The following is a 21717-nucleotide window of genomic DNA, read 5'->3' as shown; positions in this document are numbered from 1 at the left end:
ATCGGCCATCTTGTGCCTTTTGCCTCTACAAGTGCTGCTTGACAGGTTTGGTAAGATGGTGGCACGCTTGGATGCAGCTCCCACTCTAGATCCAATCAAAGGTGTATTTGCTTGTCTTGTACGTCTTTTTTATGATCGTAAATCACTGCCGGATACTAAGAACATCAACTACTGCAAGGCTATTCCATCAGCAAATTGCTTGATAGCAATGGAGCTGGATTTATTGCAGACCATTGTTGTACTGTTGTCTGGACTTGTTGTGTACTGTTGGACCATCTGTGATCCAAATAAAGGTGTGAATGATTGTCTTGGATATTTTTATTGTGATCGCAAGAACCTGTTGGACAGTGGTAACGTAGAACACAGCAAAGTCTGGTTCATTGGTGAGACCAATGGCGGTGAGCTGAGTTGCCTCAGCTGAGGCAAGGACTAGGCCCAGGCTGGTGCTGCTCTCCAGTGCTCACTCAGTGCTACCCTCCAGTGTTCTTTGGTGGAAGAACAAGCAGGACTCTGGTACTTGCGCTATATTTTTTTTCTTCGTGACTTTTTTTCTGAGATCGTCACCATATGAGCAACGTGCTACGGTAATCTGCAGTGTGCTGTTGGTAATGTGCTCTGCACCTTCGATCCAGAAGAAAGTGGTATCATTTGTTCATATTCATATATGGTTGAATGAAATTGAACTTGAACTTGAAATAACTGAATTCTTCCATCATTTTCTTTTTGTTCTAGATTGGAGTCACCTTTTCCTTCTGGGTCAATAATTTCTTGAACTTAGAATAATAAGAGATCATCTTACTGAAGTTTAACAAATTTTTACAGGGCTTGACAGAGCAGATGCAGGGATGATTTTCCCCTTGTTTGGGGTGCTGAGAACCAGGGGCCACAATCTCCAAATATGGGGCTGTCCGTTCAGGTCACGCAGGGGAAAACAATGCTGTTATTGAGAAGGTGGTGAATCTTCAACCCAAGAGTGCTGCTAGACCTACTCACAGGTTATATTCAAGAGAAAGTTTGACAGATGCTTAGCTAGTACGTAAAAGAATCAAGGGATTTAGAGTTGCTGCAGGAAAGCAGAACTGAGGAAAAAGATCAGCCAAGATCTTATCGAAAGGCAGAGCAGGAATGAGGTCTATTCTTGCTGTTCTCCCATATTATGTTTTCATGATCAGAGGTGCTGAAATTTGAAGGAGATACAAAATAAACATAGTAACAATCCCAGATTGGAGGATTAAACTAACACATATGCAAATTTTCATCATATTACTTCAAGCAGACAAGCATAGTTTTGTGCGTGTGCGTGTGCATGTGTGTATGTGTGTGTGTGTGTGCGCGTGCGTGTGCGGGTGTGTGTGTGCGCGCGTGCACCCTTAACTCCTGGTGGAGTCGTCGGGGCGCCGTCATGACAAGCTTTTTGCACCGATCTTTTTGGTGATTGCTCATCATACCTGCATCTGAAACTTGGCGGAGCCCATCTCTCTCCAGGTTTTTTGGAGCCGGCTGGATTTGAACTTGGGAGCCTTTGCTCCGAAGTGTGGCGCTGATGCCACTATGTCACCAGCCAGCTATAGTTATGCATATCACCAGATAAACACCAACCTGTTGTACTATTGAAAATAATCCTGAGGAAGCTGCAGGAATGGGGAATGAGAAGGAGGGAAACTGAGAAGAGCAATTTCACACAAAATCAAATCATGACTCTGGTTATATAATGCAATATTTTTTCATTGCATATCTTGTTCATACTCATTATCAAGCATCCTGAATTTCGTATTTACATTCTTTCTATTAGTATTTGCAGGAAACAGTATGGGAAATGGCAACATTATCATTTCCTCAGCTTCCTGAAAACTATTTTGTATAATGTACTCATTTGATATGTAATACTCCCTACCAGTCCATATGTGACCAAAGAGACGGCAAGCCAGGTATTAATTTTCAAATTGACATGTCATCAATTGTAAATTGGGTTTGATTCATCCAAGTTAACATAAAAATATATCTCTAGTTGAATGAAAATATTGACTTTACTTACTTTGTAAGTGATGTCCACTGCTTCGCCAATCTCCTCAGTGCTTTTAATAACATCAGGGAATGTATCATTGATTGCTATCTTAAAATGGTACTCCTTAAAATTACTAAGAAGAAAAAGAAAGAAACAGGTGTTTCATCTTTGTGTATCCTTTCAGATAGTTTCGGACTGCAGAACAGGCTTCATGAGAATCATCTTTTGCAAAACAATGGCCAGTAATAATTTTTTTTTAATATATTAGTTTTTTAATACATTTTCTACATAGCTACAGATTAAAAAAACCCCGGATCAAAATGAAGAACGTTGATACAGTGCAAAAATAAACATACAATTGTAATATGATACAAAGAAAGATAATTGAGAAAGCACCCAAATTGAAGACATGTAAAATTTGTATCCTCCCCAAGCCTCGCAACAAAAAAAAACTCCAGACCAACCACAACACACTATAGAGAATATAAATCAGGACAATCAAACCCCCAAAACTGTAAATACACTTAGCAACAGAAGATATTAATGCCTACTACAAAAAAAAAGGTGCTGAAAGCAAGGGACCGAAAATAAACCTTAGTTAAGAGGAAGGTTATGAAAGTACTCAATAAAAGGTCCCCAGACCTTATAGAACTTTAAATCCGAATTAAGGACTGAATAATGAATTTTTTCAAGGTCTAAGCAGGCCATAATATCGTTAAGCCATTGAGCATGTGTGGGCGGGGCAACATCTCTCCATCTAAGGAGGATTAAACGTCTAGCCAGGAGAGAGGCAAAAGATAATATTCGACACTTAGTCGAACTCAGACGTAACTCTGTCTCACCCCAGAAACCGAACAAAGTAATTAAAGGGTTAGGTTCTTGGTGGTGATTCAGAATATACGATAACGTTATGAAGACATCTTGACCAGTAATAATTTGACTAACTCATTTAATGCAACCTATTATTAATTCAGGTTGTCTCTAGATTTTGGTTTCATATAAATCCCTCCTTAAGGATTGTTGCTGGTTTCACAGCGGCCGAGCTTTCATAAGCTCCTCTTTGGTGATGTGCCGGAGAAGGCCAGTAAGGGTGGCATAATTGCAAAGTGGTTGTCATATCGCTATTACAGCACCAGTGACCCAAGTTCACTTCTACTACTGTCTGGAAGGAGTTTGAATGTTCTCCCCATAACCCCTGTGGCTTTTCTCTGGAGCTCTGGTTTCTTCCCACAATCCACGATGTACGGGTGAATAGGTTAATTGATCAATTGAGTAGTGCAAGCTCATTGGGCTGGAAGGGCTTGTTACCATGCTGCATCTTTAATGCATAAATAAGTGCACTTTGCTCAACTGCATGAGCTTAATGAGAGCCAATGGACTGGGGAACATACTTCAGTTCCTTGTCAAAGATGAGCAGGTTGACAGTCTTTGTGTAACCACATACACAAACTTCTGACTGTCCATTTACTGGCAAAGCTGATCGTGTGCAATCTCTTGACATCTCATGGGGAGTTGAATCTCCCGATGCTTTGGCAGAGATCATCAGTCTTCGACAGCCTAGGTTCTGCCAAAGATTTGCGATTGTGGGGTAGTGAGAGGCCTCAGACAAAGCCAGGCCTCAAGAGGGAACAAAAGGTCTCTGGCACAAGCAGGGACAGAGTTGGGAGGGGTGGAAGGGTGGTTGGGGATGTGAGGTGCTGAATAGAAGTTAAGTGGGAAGGTGATTGACAGTGGAGTGAGGGAGCTGGTCACACAAAATGAGAAGTGATGTTGTTACAACCTCAGTTTATTGTGCCTAATTTTGGCAAAAAAGATCTGGCAAAAAGTACATATTTTTAATGATTGAAAAAGACAGTGAAATAACAAAACTTTAAAAAAGACCACAGGACATAGGAGCAGAATTAGGCCATTAAACCTAGCAAGTCTGCTCCAACATTCCATCTTGGCCCATTTATCATCCTTCTCAACCTCATTCCCCTGCCTTTTCCTGTAACTTCTGACACATTTACTAATCAAGGATCTATCAAGCTCCACTTTAAGTGTACCCATTGACTTGGTCTCCAAAGCCACCCGTGGCAATGAATTCCACAGATACGCCACCCTATGGCTAAAAAAATTGATCCTCATCTCTGTTCTAAAGAGATGTCCTTGTATTGTGAGGCTGTGCCCTCTGGTCTTAGACCCCCCCTCCCCCACAAGAGGAAAGATCCTCTCCACAGCCACTCTATATTGGCCTTTCAATGAGATCCCTCCTCATTCTTCTGAACTCTAGCAAGTGGAGGCCCAGGGCCATCAAAAGCTCCTCATACTTTAATTCCTGGCATTGCTTTCATGAACCTTAGGTAATTGGTGTTTAATAAACTAGCACTGATGTTGTTTCTCTGATCATTACAAAAATAAGATAATTAGTAGCCTGACTCAGTTCTTTGTAATCTATCTCACCCACAGTATTTTGGGAGCCGGTTGGTAGGGTACCACATCACCAGACCTGGCATAAATGTCATGTGTCATTATTTCCACTTACAGAGAGCTAACATAGACCAGCCAACCATTGGTTTAACTGTTTACATAAAATTCTTGTTAAAATCTCCATTACTTTGCTTTAATATAGTTTTACAATTATAATGGTTCTGTTATATATTTATTTACCTAATAATATAAAACAACAAGGTGAAGGCTTTCTGAATTGCATTGTTTGACCATTATAAACAATGACGGTACAAAGGAAATTAAAATTATATTATTGAAAATGCATAACATAATGCAGTATGGTTGGTAGCTTGTGAATACTGTATTTGTCAATTCCTACAGCAGTATCTTCAAGCCAGATCATCATCATCCTTGACAGTGACAGCAAACACTGGATTAGATACTGACTAACCAATCTGCTGGAGGAACTCGGCAAGTTGAGCAGCATTTGCTTGAGGAAGAGAATTGTTGCCGTTTCATGTTGAAACCTGCACTGGAGCTGTCTTCTTTTAGATCAAAACCCTACATCAGGAACCCAAGCAGGATTATGAACTGAAACGCCGACAGTTGCTTTCCTCTCACGAAGCTGCTTGACATGCTGAGTTTTTTTTCCTGCAGATTGTCTCTGCTCTATAATTTAGCATTATTTCTTGGTTCAGAGTTTCGCTTAGTTTTTACTGTTTCAGATAAACAGTATCATACAATCACATTTTATGTCGCATGTTTTATCATGTGAATTATTGACCAAGCTAGCCCAGTTCTTTGCAACACTCTTCTCCTAAATGAATGGGTGGTTGGACAACTTCATAAAATTACACTGAGGCAGATGCAACAAATAGTAGAAATGGACCAAGAAGAAGACATTTAACTTGATTTTCTCCTCCGTAACTCTTTCTCCTTTGGCGTGACTGTATTGTACAGTAGCTCACCAGTTTAATCTAACTCACCATATATCACGAGGGTTAGTCATTTGGGACTTACAGACACTATGTCATTATATTGAAATGTACCTAGTTCAGCTTGGTTTGTTTGACTTTATTTGCACAATGACTACATCTAGTTAATAAGTGCTAATGCCAGGCGATAATTCTGAACACAACTCTGATGATGCAACTTCACCCTTCTGTTTGTTGGAATTTTCTCAGAATACTGCACTATAACTGGAAGCATCTGAACAACATAAAATACAAAATCTCACTGTTCGCCTACCGACATGACTAATTGACAGATGAGGCAAGAGCCACAGATCTACACACCATCCTTACACATCTGGAGAAGAAGGATGCTTATGTGAGAATGCTGTTCTTGAATTACAGTTCAGAATTCAACACCATAATTCCTTCTAAGGCTCAACAAGAAGCTCAGAGACCTTGACCTTCACCCTGCCCTGTGTATCTGGATCCTGGACTTCCTGTCAGATTGCCGGTAGGTGGTAAGAGTGGGTTCCCTCACCTCTGCCCCTCAACACAGGTGTCCCTCAGGGCTGTGTACTAAGACCCCTGCTTTACTCCCTGTATACCCATGGCTGACACAGTGGTGTCAAGAAAACACCCTCTCCCTCAATGTCATAAAAACAAAATAGCTCATTGTGGATTACAGGAGGAATGAAGACAGGATAACCCCTATTGACATCAGTAGATCTGGGGTTGAGAGGGTGAACAGCTTTAAGTTATTCAGCATACACATCACCAGGGATCTGGTGATATTGGCTATGTGGTGAAAAAAGCACGACAATGCTTCCTTCACCTCAGATGGTTGAAGATGTTTGGTATGGGTCCCCAAATCCTAAGGACTTTCTACAGGGGCACAATTGAGGTCATCCTGACTGGCTGCATCACTGCCTGGTATAGGAACTGTACTTCCCTCAATCACAGGACTTTGTAGAGAGTGGTGCGGACAGCCCAGTGCATCTGTAAAAGTGAACTTCCCACTATTTAGGACATTTACAGAGAGAGGTGCGTAAAAAGGGCCCGAAGGATCACTGGGGTCCCATGTCACCCCAACCACAAACTGTTCCAGCTGCTACCATCCGTGAAATGGTACCACAGCATAAAGGCCAGGACCAACAGTCTCCGGGACAGCTTCTTCCACCAGGCCATCAGACTGATTAATACATGCTGATACAATTGCATTTCTATGCTATCCTGACTATCCTGTTTTACATATTATTATTACAAATTGCTATAAATTGCACATTGCACATTTAGACGGAGACATAACGTAAAGATTATTACTCCTCATGTATGTAAAGGATGTAAGTAATAAAGTCAATTCAATTCAACTCAACTCTGAGGGTACCTGTGACCAATTTTGGATTAATTTGTACTGTTGCAGTCTTCAGTTTCCCAGAAGCCAGCCAACTGAAATAAATTCATCCTGAAAAAAAAGTCTGCATTCCTACATATATTTCTAAAGTAAATTCAGGTGTGGTTCTTGCCAGAGAAACTGGTAAGTAGGTTTCTGAGGTGTACAAAGTATGGGGTGGGATTGTGCAGAGACTTTACCAGCGCACTGATGAATGGCAACTGGCACAACATTTGCCACGGCTTAAACCTGCCACTCATAGCCAAGTGGCACGTGTTGTGGCTGTGATGACTAAATGGAAAAAGGGCATCTCCCACAACAATCCAGCCCATTACATTGTGGCAACCCACTTTCTGCGCAGGCGAATCAGCTCACAAATAGCCCGCGCGCGGGGGACAGACTTTGCTAATGCATCTCTGACGTCATTTCCACCTGGAGAGGGTGGGAACTAGGGATTAAAAGCCAGCACTGCGAAGTTTGAATAAACTAGTCTCGAAACAACTTACCGACTGCGTGTCGTTGTCTCTAGCTCTGTATGTAGTACATCGCTACAACATACAATTTCATAAAACAGTTACATGGAGGTAACATGCTATTTCAACATATAATGCTAACTTAATGAAGGACCAAGTAACTATATATCTCATAGTATCCGAGTATCAAACTCTAACCATCAAACATGGCTGGTGTCCCATTATTGGCATGGAGCTGTATTGGCATGACAGACAGTAAGCATATCAGCTCTGTTTATTCTGGTGTGCCATTTTTTTTCATAATGTGTACCTATACTAAAGTAGCCTCATCAGATGTGGAGTATACTACAGCTTGTTTTGTTTTTGAGTAAGAAAGTTACCTGAAAAAGTGCAGCCCAGCTTCATATAAGACTGCAATGGAGACGGTGACTTCATTGTCACTCATTGTTTCATTTAACTCACTGCTGTCACTGAAATGTTAAAAATAGAAGTGATATTTCATGGAAACTTTTCTCAGCAGAATATCAAACCAACTGTTAACCATTTCAATGAAATGCAATGTATTAGGTCAAGAGACAAAGAATATTTGTTCTATTTTACTAAAAGGATAGGTTAAAGTGAAAGAAGAACCATGATCTAAGTTCTGTCACTTAAATTAGAATCAACATATAACTTAACAGAATTCATTTTATCTCAATAGATTTAAATTTTTAATATGTAGCAAAACATTGTTACAACATATGACCTCAGAGTGAATTTAGTGAAAGAGAGACAGACATACAGAGACTTGATCCCTGCACACCCCACAGATCGACGCTGCTGTGCAAAGTTCCTGATTGAGGATTCAAATTTTTGCTGGCACTTCAGTAATTAAATGATTAAATTGGTCCTATCACACTGATGCATTATGCGGAGCCCGCTGTGATGATTGGTGCTAAGTGGGTTAGGGCAAGCAGTTCAGCTCTCCTGGTGATAAACACACAATGCCGGAGGAACTCAGCAGGCCAGGCAGCATCTATGGAAAAAGAGTACAGTCGATGATTCAGGCTGAGACCCTTCAGCAGGGCTCTTTTTTTCCTCCAGTCCTGCTGAAGGATCTCGGCCCGAAACATCTACTGTACTCTTTTCCATTGATGCTGCCTGGCCTGCTGAGTTACTCTGGCATGTTGTGTGTGTTGCCTGGATTTTCAGCGTCTGCAGATTTTCTCTCATTTCAGCTCTCCTGGTGAATGTTTTGGAAGCTGCTGTTTTCTCCTCTCTTTGTCTGGGTGCACAGCTCTCTCCAGTCTAGAGGTTTCTCAATGGTAACAAACTCAGTGGCAGTGACCATGTAAGGGAAGCGGCAGGAACTGGGCAATCTGTTAAACACATTGAGCAGTCGCTGCCAGTCCCTAGAAATGGACAGAGAGCTGATCAACTCCACACCTCAAAGCTGACTAGCCACACACTGTTGCCCTAGGCCTCCCAACACTAAGCATTGCCTCAGTGAGCTCACTACACTGAGCTGTGCAATTGTGAAATCGCAGTTTCGTTGGCGTGCCGGTAGATAGCAGAGATTTATGCAGCACTCCGGAGCAGCAGCAAGCAGTTGAGTGGAAGCTATTTTTAGAGAACAGGTGGGGTTGTACCTGTGCATTTGGAACCCAGGTTCAAGTGTGCTACAATGAATCATTGTTCTTTAATGCTGTGCCAAGTGCAGCACTTCTGTTTCTTCACAGGATCCAAACTTGTATTTGAAACTATGGCTTTGTACATTCCTCTTACTGTTCTGAAAGGGCTTATAAATGTTCATCTACTCGATTAACCCTTTTTCTTATTTACTCATTAATCAGTTGTATACATCATTAAAAATGCTTATTTAGTATCCAACCTTAATTGCATCTGATCTGAGGAGTAGGCAGCTAAGAGTGAACTGCACTGGTGCACCTGGAATCATTAATAGACCAAAGAGGAGGAGTATAGCCGACCTACTTTGAAGTATATTAGTGAACCAGAAATAAAATCCATTACTTTTCTGATCACCATTTTAGACACCACAAATATTTAATTAATTGGATTTAAATAGGTAGCTTCCATATTATGACCCGGTTTCTCTGGACCAATGGTCCAAGTCTCTAGATCCTTATCCATTTATTTTGCAACAATTTCTATGAAGCCATAGTTCTAAAATCTCAATGCTTGGAGAAGATGGTTTCAAATCAAAATACAACAGTGAATCAAATAGGTTCGTTCAAATTTGCATTGATTCAATAGGAAAATAAAAAAATAGAAAGCAAAATCTAGGAGTGGCCCGATGGAGCAACAAGTACAGCAGCTGTCTCTCTTTGGCATGTGACTTTCCTTCTGAGAGATTTACCTTTCTTTGGATTCCTCCTATTTCTAAAAGATGTGCATCGATAAGAAAATTAGCCACTGTAAATCGCAACACGCACAAAATGCTGGAGAAACTCAGCGGGCCAGGCAGCATCTACAGAAAAGAGTAAACAGTCAGCGTTTCGGGTTGAGAACTGTCTTGGTGAAGGGTCTCAGCACGAAATGTCAACTGTTTACTCTTTTCCATAGTTGCCGCCTGGCCTGGTGAGTTCCTCCGGCATTTTGTGCGTGTGGCTCGGATGTCCAGCATCTGCAGATTTCTTGTGTTTGCATCACTGTAATTTGCACCTTGTGAGTAGATGAATGGTAGAGTCTGAAGGCAACTGAAGGGCACGTGAAGAGAATAAGATGGGATTAGTGTACGGACCCTTGATGGTCGGCATGGACTAAAATAACATTTTTCCGAGATATTGGCAACACTCAAATTGATCTGTGGAGTATTGCCAACACTCTCTGTTTTTATCTTGTGACCTTTTTTTATATTTTGCACAAAACATATGACTGTTGTGAATTAAATATTGAGGGGCAAGGTGCAGTAATTGAATAATACTATAATATTTTATTGGAACAGGATAAATTTCTACTTTTATGTTACTGTACTGTAAGCCTAATTTTGAATCTTTGTCATACAGACTTGATTTTGTTATGCCACTTGGAAGATACCTAAACAGGTAAAGGACAGGGGGATACAGTCCTAAAGTGGGCAAATAGAATTAGGTCAGCATGGTCATAGTGCTCCGAATGGCCTTTTCTGTACTGTAAGACTCTATGGCTCAACAACACGTGTGATTGCTGTATTGAACAGGTAGCTCACTAAATCAACCTCACTCACATAGGGGATTTAATGTACAAATTTCTACCCTCACTTCTGCATAATTCATGTTGCAGTAATGCACCATACAATAAAGTTTAGTCTTTTCAAATCTATTAAGTACTCTTCTTTACCTTGTTGCCTCCAGGTGTATGAAAACATCACCAAGGAGATGAGTGGTATTGAATTCAAATTTCATCTTAAAGGAAGCCTGAGAAAGAAACAGATAATAGAAGTATTATAAAATTATAAAAGGGTTAATATTCAATAAAATACTGCATTAATTCCAGCAGTCTGCACAACAATACAAGCTCATCTGTCAATTTACAATCTCTTTTTTATAATTCAGTACAAGTATGTGTCTGGTCTTTGCTTTTAATGTGTTCTACAATTACGTTTTGCCTCAGGAGCTGTTCCAATTACCACCCCTCTTTGCTCCCAGTTTCTTAATTCTAGCTTCATGTTCAGCCAAGTTTATTGTCATATTCACAAGTACTGTGAGGTACAGGTACAATGAAAAACTTATTTGTATCGTATCACAGACACAGAGGCACTCAGAATATAAATTACATACAAGTTCTACCAGGTAGTGAAGAAAAGTACGCCTTGCATCCATTAGTATCAAACAGGAATCCATTAATTGATACAATGCAAAGTTATAATTTGTTATCAATTTTCTACATTCAAGAAAGCGATAAAGCCTTCTGATGCTTTAAATCTGAAGAAAGAACAAAAAAACCCCCCAAAATACTAAGTAGGTCAGGCAGCATCAGCGGGGAAAGGCAGTGGATATGGCCCAGTCTGTCATGGATATAGTGCTCCCCACTATCTATGTGGAGTGCTGTCGCAGGAAAGCAGCTTCCATCATCAGGGATCCCCACCATTCAGGACATGCTCTCTTCTCACTGCTGCCATCAGGAAGGTGGTACAGGAGCCTGAGGACTCACGGCACCGGGTTCAGGAACAGCTATTACCCCTCAAGCATCAGACTCTTGAACCAGAGGTGATAACCTCACTTGACCCATTACTGAACTGTACCCACTTTCAAGGACTCTTCCTCTCATGTTCTTGATATTTATTTCTTGTTTGCTTATTTGTTTTTGTCTGTTTGCCATTTCTTTTTTTCTTCTTTTTATATTTGCCGTTTGTTGTCTACTGTATATTGATTGTTTATCCATCCCATTTGGGGCATTTTTTAATTGATTCTGTTGTGTTTCTTGTATTACTGTGAATGCCTGCGAGAAAATGAATCTCTGGGTTGTATATAGTGACATACATGTACCTGTATTATACATTTTCTTTGAACTTTGAAAGAGGATTAAACTTTCTCATCAAAGTCCTTGGAACAGAACTGGGGAGAAATAGAACCAATAGCAGTTTGAAGCTGTAGAGATGGCAGGAAATGGGTGGAGAGAACAAAGGGGGAAAGTCTGCAATGGTAGAGACCAGGAGAGACTGGATAACACAAGTGGTGGTGGTACCAGCTGAAAGATGATGACAAAAGCTTTTCTGTCAACTCTGTAACTCCACCAGTCCCCCAGAGGCCACCGATGGCAACAAACCTCACTCTCCATGACAGATTTTCAGTTTTCCCTTGGAAAATCTCCCCAACTTTAAGCCTCCAGTTTCACAACATCCAATAATCCCATACATCCCAGCCATGCTCCATGAAATACTGGGCAGTACTTTATCTCCTGGGTCCCCCTGAAAACCTACTCCAACAAAATTGACAATCTCAGTACCTCTTCTTCAGACATCTTCCCCCATAAACCATCCCAAAGCACTTCTCACTCGTCAATTTCTCTAGGCTTACATATAATTTCCATTAAGATGACAATGACCTGGATCCCTCCTCCATGTTGCACAGCTAGATAAACGGATTTGGCAGTGGGATGGGAACTGGAGTGATAGGGCTGAGGGTGAAACAATCGATATAGATGCAGTATGTAATGAGCCTGTGTGGAAGGACAGGCAGACGATAGGAAAAATTTCAGTCAGTGGGATGAGTTGAAGCATTAACATGGGGCAAGTACAGGGCTGAAGGTGTTATATTTGATTGCATACAGTATACAGAATAAGGTAGATAATCTTGTAACGCAGTTAGAAATTGGCAGGTGGACATTGCAGGCATCACTGAGTCATGGCTGAAAGAAGACCATAACACCTAAGGAGATATATTGCATGAGGGGGGCAGGCAGGTAGGTAGAGAGGGTGGGTGGCTCTTCTGGTAAAAAATGAAATCAAGTTGTTAGAAAGAGATGACATAGGATCAGAATATCATGAATCCTTGTGGGTAGAGTTAAGAACTCGCAAGGGTAAATAGACATTGATGGAAGTTATATACAGGCCTCTGAACAGTAGCCAGAATGTGCGATACAAATGATAGTGGGAGATAGAAAAGGCATGTACAAAGAACAATGTTACAATAGTCATGGGGGATTTCAATATGCAGGTTAATTGGAAAAAAACAGATCAGTATTGGATCCCAAGAGAGGTAATTTATAGAATGCCTACAAGATGGCTTTTTAGAGCAGCTTGTGGTTGAGCCCAATAGTGGAAAGGCAATTCTGGATTGGGTATTGTGTAAATAACCGGATTTGATTAGGGAGATTAAAGTGAAGGAACCATTAGGATGCAGTGATCATAACATGACAGAATTCACCCTGCAGTTTGAAAGAGAGAAGATAAAGTCAGATGTATCAGTATTACAGTAGAGTAAAGGGAATTACAGAGGCATGAGAGAGGAGTTGGTCAAAGTTGATTAGAAGGGGACACTATCAGGGATGACAACAGAATAGCAATGACTGGAATTACAGGCACAATTCAGAAGGTCAGGATAGCTACATCCCAAAGATGAGGAAGTATTCTAAATGGAGGATGAAGCAACCATGGCTGCCAAAGGAAGTCAAAGACAGCATAAAAGCAAAAGACAGGGCACATAATACAGCAAAAATTAATGAGAAGTTAAAGGATTGAGAGGCTTTTAAAAATCAACAGAAGGAAACTAAAATGCATAAGGAGAAAAAAAAATGAAATATGAAGGTAAGCTATCAAATATTATCAAAGACGATACCAGAAGTTTTTCAAATATATAGAGTAAAAGAGAGGTGAGAATGGATATTGGACCACTGGAAAATGATACTGGAGAGGTAGTATGGGGGGGGGGGGGGTCACAGAAATGTTAGATGAGCATAATAGGTATTTTGCATCAGTCTTCACAGCAGTATGCTAGAAAAACAGGGAGTATCAGGAGGTAGACGTGAGTGTAGTTTCTAATACTACGGAGATGGTGCTTGGGAAGCTGAAAAGTCTGAATACAGGTAAGTCACCTGGATCAAAAAGGCTGGTTTTTGACTTCAGAATTGGGGAACGGTACACATCTCTGTCTATATCAATAGTGTGCAAATGGTGGAGAGGGTAGAGATCTTCAAGTTCCTAGGCGTAAATATCACCGACAATTTGACCTTGCCTAGCTATTTCGATGCAACAGCAAAGAAAGCATGCTAATGTCTATGCTTCCTCTGAAGGCTAAGGAAACTTGGCAGGTCCTCAGTGACCCTCGGTATTTCTGCTTTTCTGTGGCTATCAATGCTATCCTGATGGTTCACAGCATGAATCAGCAATTGGATTGCTCAAGATGACAAGAGATTGCAGAGAGCTGTGAACATAGTCCAATCTGTCGTGGAAACCAGCCAACACATAGAAGGTACAAGAGCCTCAGGACTCGCACCATCAGGTTCAAGAACAATTACTACCTCTCAAACATGAAGTTCTTGAATAAGAGGGGATAACTACCTTCACCTGCCATATCACTGAAATGTTCTTACAACCAATGACCTCCCTTTAAGGACTTGTTATCTTGTTCTTATTATTTATTGCTATTTATTTATATTTGCATTTGTACGGTTTGTTGTCTTTTGCACATTGGTTGATCTTTCATGGATCCTGTTATAGTTACATTTCTATAGGTTTGCTGAGTATGCCCACAGGAAAATGAATCTCAGGGTTGTATATGTATTTTGATAATAAAAATCTACTTTATACTTCTAACATAATAAAGACCCCTCTCACTTTGGTTATTCTCTTTTCTCCCTCCCTCCCACCCCCAATTGGGCAGAAGATACAAAAGCCTGGGAACAAGGCCAGGGACAGCTTTTATCTCATTTCTAAGACTCTTGAATGGACCTGTTGTACTGCAAGGATAAATTGTTGATTTCTCAGTCTACGTCATTGTGTCCTTGAACTCGTTTTGTCTACTGCATTGTATTTTTGCTGTAACACTACCCTGCATTCTACTTTACTTTTCTTTTGGTACTTATGCATGGAATAGTCTGTCTGGATGGCATGAAAACAAAAGTTTTCCCTGCATCTTGGTACATACAAAAATAATAAATCAGTTATTGGTAATTGTTTTCTAGATACCAAAAATAGACACTTCTTACCTCTGCTTCTGGTGCAAGAAAAGGATATCCCACTTTGCATGTCACATTGTTTGGTCCTAATGGTGTGCAATCATCATTTTGCTACAAGACAAAATATATAAACAGAATAATTCTACTAGTTATTTTGAGATACTTCTTACAATATAGTTGTCTTTATTTTCTCCTCAATTTGATAAACTCATTTTGTTTTGTCTTCAATGTATGACAGTTTGCTCCTTAGTAGGGAACATTGTCTGCCTAATGTTTCTCGGTCTGGTGTCTGTGTTTATTGCAGAGTATATTGCATGCAAGCACTTACCTTCCATGTGTCACCAAGACTGGTTTAAGGAAATAATCAATGTGGAAGTGGTGCATGGAACATGATGGGGTATTGACGAATACTTCTTCTGGTTAGTTCACTCTTTTTCTCTGGGGAACTAACAGTGCAGTGTACTTTGTGTTAACTTGTCTCTCCTTAGCTTAACTCTCAGACGCACAACTACATTAATATGAAGGCACAAGCACCCAGACACAATTTTAGTTCATTGAAGTCTGAAAATTGGGTGTGAATTTCATTATTTGTCTATATATATTGTACACTAATTCGAAAAAAAATGGAATTAAAATTCCTTATCTGAATCTCTTAGTAAGGGCAAAAGAGCTACCGGTAATTCATTACTTCAAATTATCCACCTGCATTTGTGAAAAACACTCTCTTTTGATTCCAGCTGCTATGGAATAAAAACAGAGTCAACTCAGCTCCTGCCAGTAAGAACCAAACATCTGAATTTTGCAGGTTGAATACTACAGTGTAGAAATACAGAGGCACATAATGTTTCTGATCCATTATGTAATAGAAAATTAACTTATGTCAAACTCCCCTTGAAATCTGGTGAGGCATTTCTCACATGAGTCATACCTGCATTCCTGACCTGATCTCTGTGTCCCAAGGATGACATCATTCCTCATGCTGAATATCTTTTGGAATGTTATAGTAGTCCTTCAACTTGCTACACAGCAACCACTACCTCCATTCCCAGTGGATTTTCATGTTTTTGGAACAGAGTGCTGAACTGGGATTTATCCTTTTGGTCTTTCTCTCCTCACTTCCCACCACCCCACATACACAATATCAATGCCACAGCCACTTCCAATCCCCATTAATGGTACCACAAGTTCTGCCCTCACCCACCTTGCTCTGGTCGCAGGTCCTCCAGTTCCCTACCCCTGAGCAACTGACCACTGATGGTCTTAATCCATTATCCCCAGCCGCTGGCAGCGACTGCTCCTCATATCTCTGTTCTCCTGAGGACATGATACCAAGATCCTGACCCAACAACCCCCTAAACCCCAGACGTATCTGAGCACCTCCCTCCAGTTCCATTGTTGGTTCCAAGCCCTGATTCCTCAAACTACTTGATAATCCCAATCCCTGACTCTGAATGCCGTGATGATCTGAGCACCCATCCTCTCAAACCCTTAATAATCCTGATGACCTGCCTCTCTGCCTGCCTGGTGGGTTCTAACCCTCCCTTGATCCCAGATGGTTCCTTGCCCTGACCATTGATCCCCCGTGACACACTGATACTCTAACCCTCTGAGAGTGCTGATGTTCTTGTCTCGAGAACACAATGCCTATTCTCTGGATAGTCCTGACCCCTCACTGACTCTGTGCTCAGGATAATCCTGAGCCTGCGACTCCTTGACGGTACTTGATTCCTAATCTCCTGACAGCGCGGCTCTTTAATCTCCTGATTGCCTCGAAACAAGACAAACTGATTTCCCCGAACTTTGATAATCCTGAGCATTGTTGAATTCAACTATTTAATTCTTAGTTTAGACTGTTTGTTATTTTCTTTGCAGTTTAACAATTTATTATTTGCTTGCATTTTAAGTATTTCTTATATGCACATATCAGTTTAATATGCCTCTTGTGGCTATATAAAGTATAATTCTGGAATGCTTATTTGTTTCACATTACTTGAATAAGTGTTTTTTGATTGGTTAATCGTACTGCTGTATTTGAATGAGAACTTTCTCATTAGTTAACCCTTATCTACAAATTTAAATGGATTTTTTCCTTATCTATGTGGTATAAAATAGCTAAGCACAAAGCAGTGCCATCTTATTCTTCTTAGCATGTTGGTCTCTTGTTTTCAAGTCTTTTGCTACTGTTTTCTTTGTTTTATAAGCACATAAAATGATTATGAAATACCAAGTTTTGTGCCCTTTCCCTGACTTCTGAAAGAACCTTGGATTTAAAAACCATAATCTAACAAGCAGTGTAGTCCACAAAATTTTGAAGATTTAGAACAATCAAAGTGGAATTTTTGGCACCTAAGCCAAACTTCTTTGTTCCTCTGTTGTTTGTGAGAAAATGGGTTCTGGCTTCAAATATCAGATAGGAGTTAGGAGTGAAGAACTGCTGCATTGCTATTTAAAAAAAAACAGATCTGTAACCAAAAAAAAACACAACCCAGTAGAGCCATGTGCAAAACTGCTAGAACGTGGATTAAATATGCAACCCAGAAGAGTGTCAAAAATTAAATTCGTACAAAGACTACAAGTTTGGGCAAGCCAGTAGAGTGTGTGGGAAAACGTAAATACGTGCAAACTAGTAAAAATATAAATAATTTTGGGTTGCAGAACAACCTATTAAAATGTTGACTCCAAGCTATTAATATTTTGTCATCCTGGTCAAAGAAATAAAAAGTTTATAGGAATTAAAATTGATTTAAATCAATATATATTGTACACTTATATGAAAAAAAAGAATCAAAATTCCTTATCTGAATCTCTTAGTAGAGCTAATACATTACTTCAAATTTTCCACCTGTAATTCTGAAAAACATTCTTCCTTGATTTCAGCAACTATGGAACAAAAGCAGTGTCTCAAAACCAATTTCAGAATCTCTAGGTACATGGGAACAGATAACTGAGGGTTTCAGCTCCTATTTGAATTAAACATTCCAGTTTGATAAGGTTAATGGGAAAATCTGGATTGAATATAGCATCAATGTTGAATCTAATGAAACATAGCTCCTAGATGACTTAGTGACAATATGGGGTGAAGTCCAGAAACAACCAGCTACAGGTTTAATCATGGTGGGTTCGAATGAATTTGTGAGCGATTGAAAGCGTTAACAGGACAAGTAAAATCTTTTGCTAATTGAAAGAAATGCAAAACGTGTGATAAATTACAAAAACAGCATGACAAGCAGCAAAATGTCTAAAGAGCAAATCTTTGCATTATCCGAATGAGCAGAAGGACAACACGGTAATTCAATTCAAGTGCATTGTGTAGACCTCAGAAGCAAACTAAATTTAGCTTGAAGAAATTAAATTTCTTCAGCCAAAGGGTGGTGAATTTGTGGAATTTGTTGTCACATGCAGCTGTGGAGGCCAGGTCCTTGGGTGTATTTATGGCAGAGATTGATAGGTTCTTGATTAGAGATGGCATCAAAGGTTGCGGGGAGAAGGCTGGGAACTGGGGTTGAGGAGGAGATAGAGAAAAAGGATCAGCCATGATTGAATGGCGGAGCAGACTCGATGGGCCAGACAGCCTAATTCTGCTCCTATGTCTTATGGTCTTATAATCAAATTTGAAGTACTTAATTCCTTTGTTCCAAGTTCTCAAACAGAATGCTTCAATTTATTCATCACATTATTCTGCAAGAATTCTTATCTTTCTGTAGCAGCTGGATTCTGTTGCAGACGCAATGACAGAACAAAATTATAATTAAACATGAGGAAGCTAGCATCCTTGTGGTGAACTACATATACCTGACTGGACAAGCCCCCCCTGCTGACTGCTCCTGTGCCTCCTTCCACAGACCCCTGTATAAAGGCGATTGAGGTCTGAGCCTGGCCTCTCTGTCTCCAGGATGTAGTATGGTGGTCAACCACTGCTTGTTCCTTCTTCCAGTCAATAAAAGCCAATATCTCGCCTTTACGTCTCAGAGAGAGTTATTGATGGTGCATCAATCCTATATTTTGTTAACTCCTGAAACATATTTGAAACGGGCCATAGGGCATCCAGATCCTATGAAAGGTTTTCTAGAGAGGCAGCTATTTCTCTCCTTCCTTCCTTAAAGTGGAATGTTTGCAATGCATTCACTCATCGCTATGGTGTTACTCTCCTATCTATGTTTTGTTTTGCTTGTCCCTCGAGTACATGTCTGGGTGTCACAGCGTCATGCCACCTAAGTGATATTTTACATAGAAACAGTTAGCCAATAGTTAAATATATTTTGGAATATTGACGGCCTGTTAGAGAATTTACCAGTGGCGTATCAAAACTGGATGAGGACCCTTGCCAATGAGTTTTCACTCATTTGGTCTTTGCTTACAGTTTATAGAAAATACCAAACTGCTACCGTGAATCAATAAAACTGCAAGCAGGACTCTATTATTTCAGACTCAAAATTTAATAATATATATTTTACCTCAACTCCGGCAAAATAGATATTCTTCGAAAAAGTCACCGCTATTCTTGAGTTGTAGGCATTTTCGTTTTGGTTTATTAATTTAATCATCAGATTGAATTTCTTCTGATTGGTTTGCACAACATAAGGAGCTGAGCTGAAAGCATAAAGAGTTGATGCGCATTTAAGTTCATGAAATGCTATTTTTCATTGAGAAATTGAAATAATGGTTGAGACAAAATTCTTGAAAATAGTAACTGTTTTATTATCTATATAACAAAAAGAAATGTGGTTGTTAGCATAATGTGAGAAACCTTTTCTTCTGGACTCAAGATGGACGGGTAAAAGAAAACAGAAACTTTGCATCTTGGGAAATAATTGCAACAATAAATGAATGTGCATTGAACCTTCATGACCCCAAATTGTCTGGAGAACGTGGTATCAGTTAGCTCAGCAAAGTAGAAGTTTAGGAACAACAATAAATTTCAGAGAAGTAGTAACTACAAATGCACTGTTAAAACAAAGATACAATAGTACTTTGACAGCAAAATGAAACTGAAGGCCAGAGAACAGCAAGAAAGTATCTATTAAATTATAAGGATTTACTTTTATCTTGTCTATAAACTAAGCAGGGCTTCTCAAGGTAAGGTTTTTTTTTGTTCAAAAACTTGGCAAGGGTTGGATCCTACAGGGAGCTGAAAGTATTGAACAAAAAAAAAACAATTAGGCACCAATCAAGAATTTGAGGGTTTTAGGGCAGTTTCTTTGGAAAAGGAAGGCCAGAAATTTTTAGATTAGAAGGCACTGAAATTAGAAGTGCCAATATGTGAAGAAGAACTAAAATTGAAGTAACAAACATAAGTGGAAGTAACTGTTAGTTGTACTTAAACATATACCTTCTCAAAATTTACAGAGGTGATCAAGAGAAGCAGCAGCAAACAGAAGACACAAGGCACAGTTTTGTAAACAAATTAAATTTCAAGTTTTATGACAAAAGCCTAATGCTGATGATGGGAATCTGAAATAAAAACAAAATACTGGAAATGTTTATCGTTCAGGCAGCATCTCTGGATAGAGAAACAGCAATTAAACAGAACCAGCAGTTGTTACATATCCTCTGAACTTTTGTTTCTTAAATTATACTCCCTTTTGTCATTGAATCTCCTGCTTTCCTTTCTGTTTCTGTTTGCACTGATATCTGCACTTTTGCACTGAGCTGTTCTCCGCATCATGAAATAGGCTCATCTGTAACTATCCCCAGGGAGTGGCGGAACAAACGAGATGGACCATGAAAGGGCAGAAGCAAGGTAGGTTAAATGTCAAAGGAAGTGCTACAGCAGATAACAGAAATCTAGAAGACATGGGACAATTTCTAATTACCTACCTGTTTCTCGACACTGTGGGAGACAAGCGAATAGATTACTGAAACCAAGGAGCTCCTGAGTTCAAGGGGGACCAATATTCTCACGGGCAGGTTTGTTAGAGCTGTTGGGGAGGGTTTAAACTAATTTGGTGGAGGGGTGGGAACCAGAGTGAAGGGACTCAGGATAGGACGGATGGTAAAAAAGTAAAGATAGCGAGCAGTCAGACTGTCAGGAAGGGCAGGCAGGTGATGGGCTTAGTTGCAGCCAACAGGCTGAGTATCAAATCATTAGGGATGCAGAATCAGAAAGGATAGCAAATAAGGTACTCAAGGTGTTGTATCTAAATGCCTGTAGTTTAAGAAATATGGTGGATGATCTTGCTGCACTATTACAGATTGCCAGGTATGATGTTGTGGCCATACTGAATCATGGCTGAAGAACGGTTGTAGTTGGGAGCTAAACATCCAAGGTTACACATTATATTGGAGGGATAGGAAGTTAGGTCTGGCTCTAATGTAAAGAATGGCATCAAATCAGTAGATAGATGTGACATAGGATTGGAAGCTGTTGAATCCTTGTGGGTTGAGTTAAGAAACTGCAAGGGTAAAAGGACATTGATGGCAGTTATATACAGGCCTCCCAACAGTGGCCGGGATGTGGACCACAGGTTACAACAGGAAATAGAAAAGGTGAGTCAAAAAGGCAATGTTATGGTAGTCATGGGAGATTTTAACGTGCAAGTCCATTGGGAAAATTAGGTTGGTAATGGATCTCAAGAGAGTGAGATTGTTGAATGCCCAAGAGATGTTTTTTTTAAGAGCAGTTTGTTGTTGAACCGACTAGGGGATCAGCTATTCTGGATTGGATGTTATGTAATGAATCAGAGGTGATTAGGGAGCTTAAGATAAAAGATCCCTTAAGAACCAGTGATCACAATATGATTGAATTCAACTTGAAATTTGATAGGGAGAAAGTAAAGTCTGATGTAGCAGTATTTCAGTGGAGTAAGGGAAATTACAGTGGTATGAGAGAGGGGTTGGCCGAACTAAATTGGAAACAGCTGCTGGCAAGGA

General features: G+C 40.0%; 1 protein-coding gene across 4 annotated transcripts in view; it reads right to left on the bottom strand.

Moving 5' to 3' along the window:
* LOC140737765 (integrin alpha-1-like) overlaps positions 1-21717 on the bottom strand; it is a 196820-nt gene that overhangs the window by 38688 nt on the left and 136415 nt on the right. For 3 of the 4 annotated variants that reach the window (XM_073064392.1, XM_073064390.1, XM_073064393.1), the window contains exons 21-25: positions 19302-19437; positions 14878-14958; positions 10570-10646; positions 7632-7721; positions 2036-2138 (exon numbers count right to left, since the gene is read on the bottom strand). In XM_073064392.1, the coding sequence (XP_072920493.1) occupies positions 2036-2138; positions 7632-7721; positions 10570-10646; positions 14878-14958; positions 19302-19437 (487 nt within the window). Of the gene's footprint in view, positions 1-930; positions 1178-2035; positions 2139-7631; positions 7722-10569; positions 10647-14877; positions 14959-19301; positions 19438-21717 lie in introns of those variants that run through there. The other variant, XM_073064394.1, reaches the window with a different exon arrangement.

The sequence above is a fragment of the Hemitrygon akajei genome, chromosome 13, assembly GCF_048418815.1.
Source record: "Hemitrygon akajei chromosome 13, sHemAka1.3, whole genome shotgun sequence".
Classification (NCBI taxonomy): domain Eukaryota; kingdom Metazoa; phylum Chordata; class Chondrichthyes; order Myliobatiformes; family Dasyatidae; genus Hemitrygon; species Hemitrygon akajei.
This window is presented reverse-complemented; position numbering and strand designations above follow the sequence as displayed.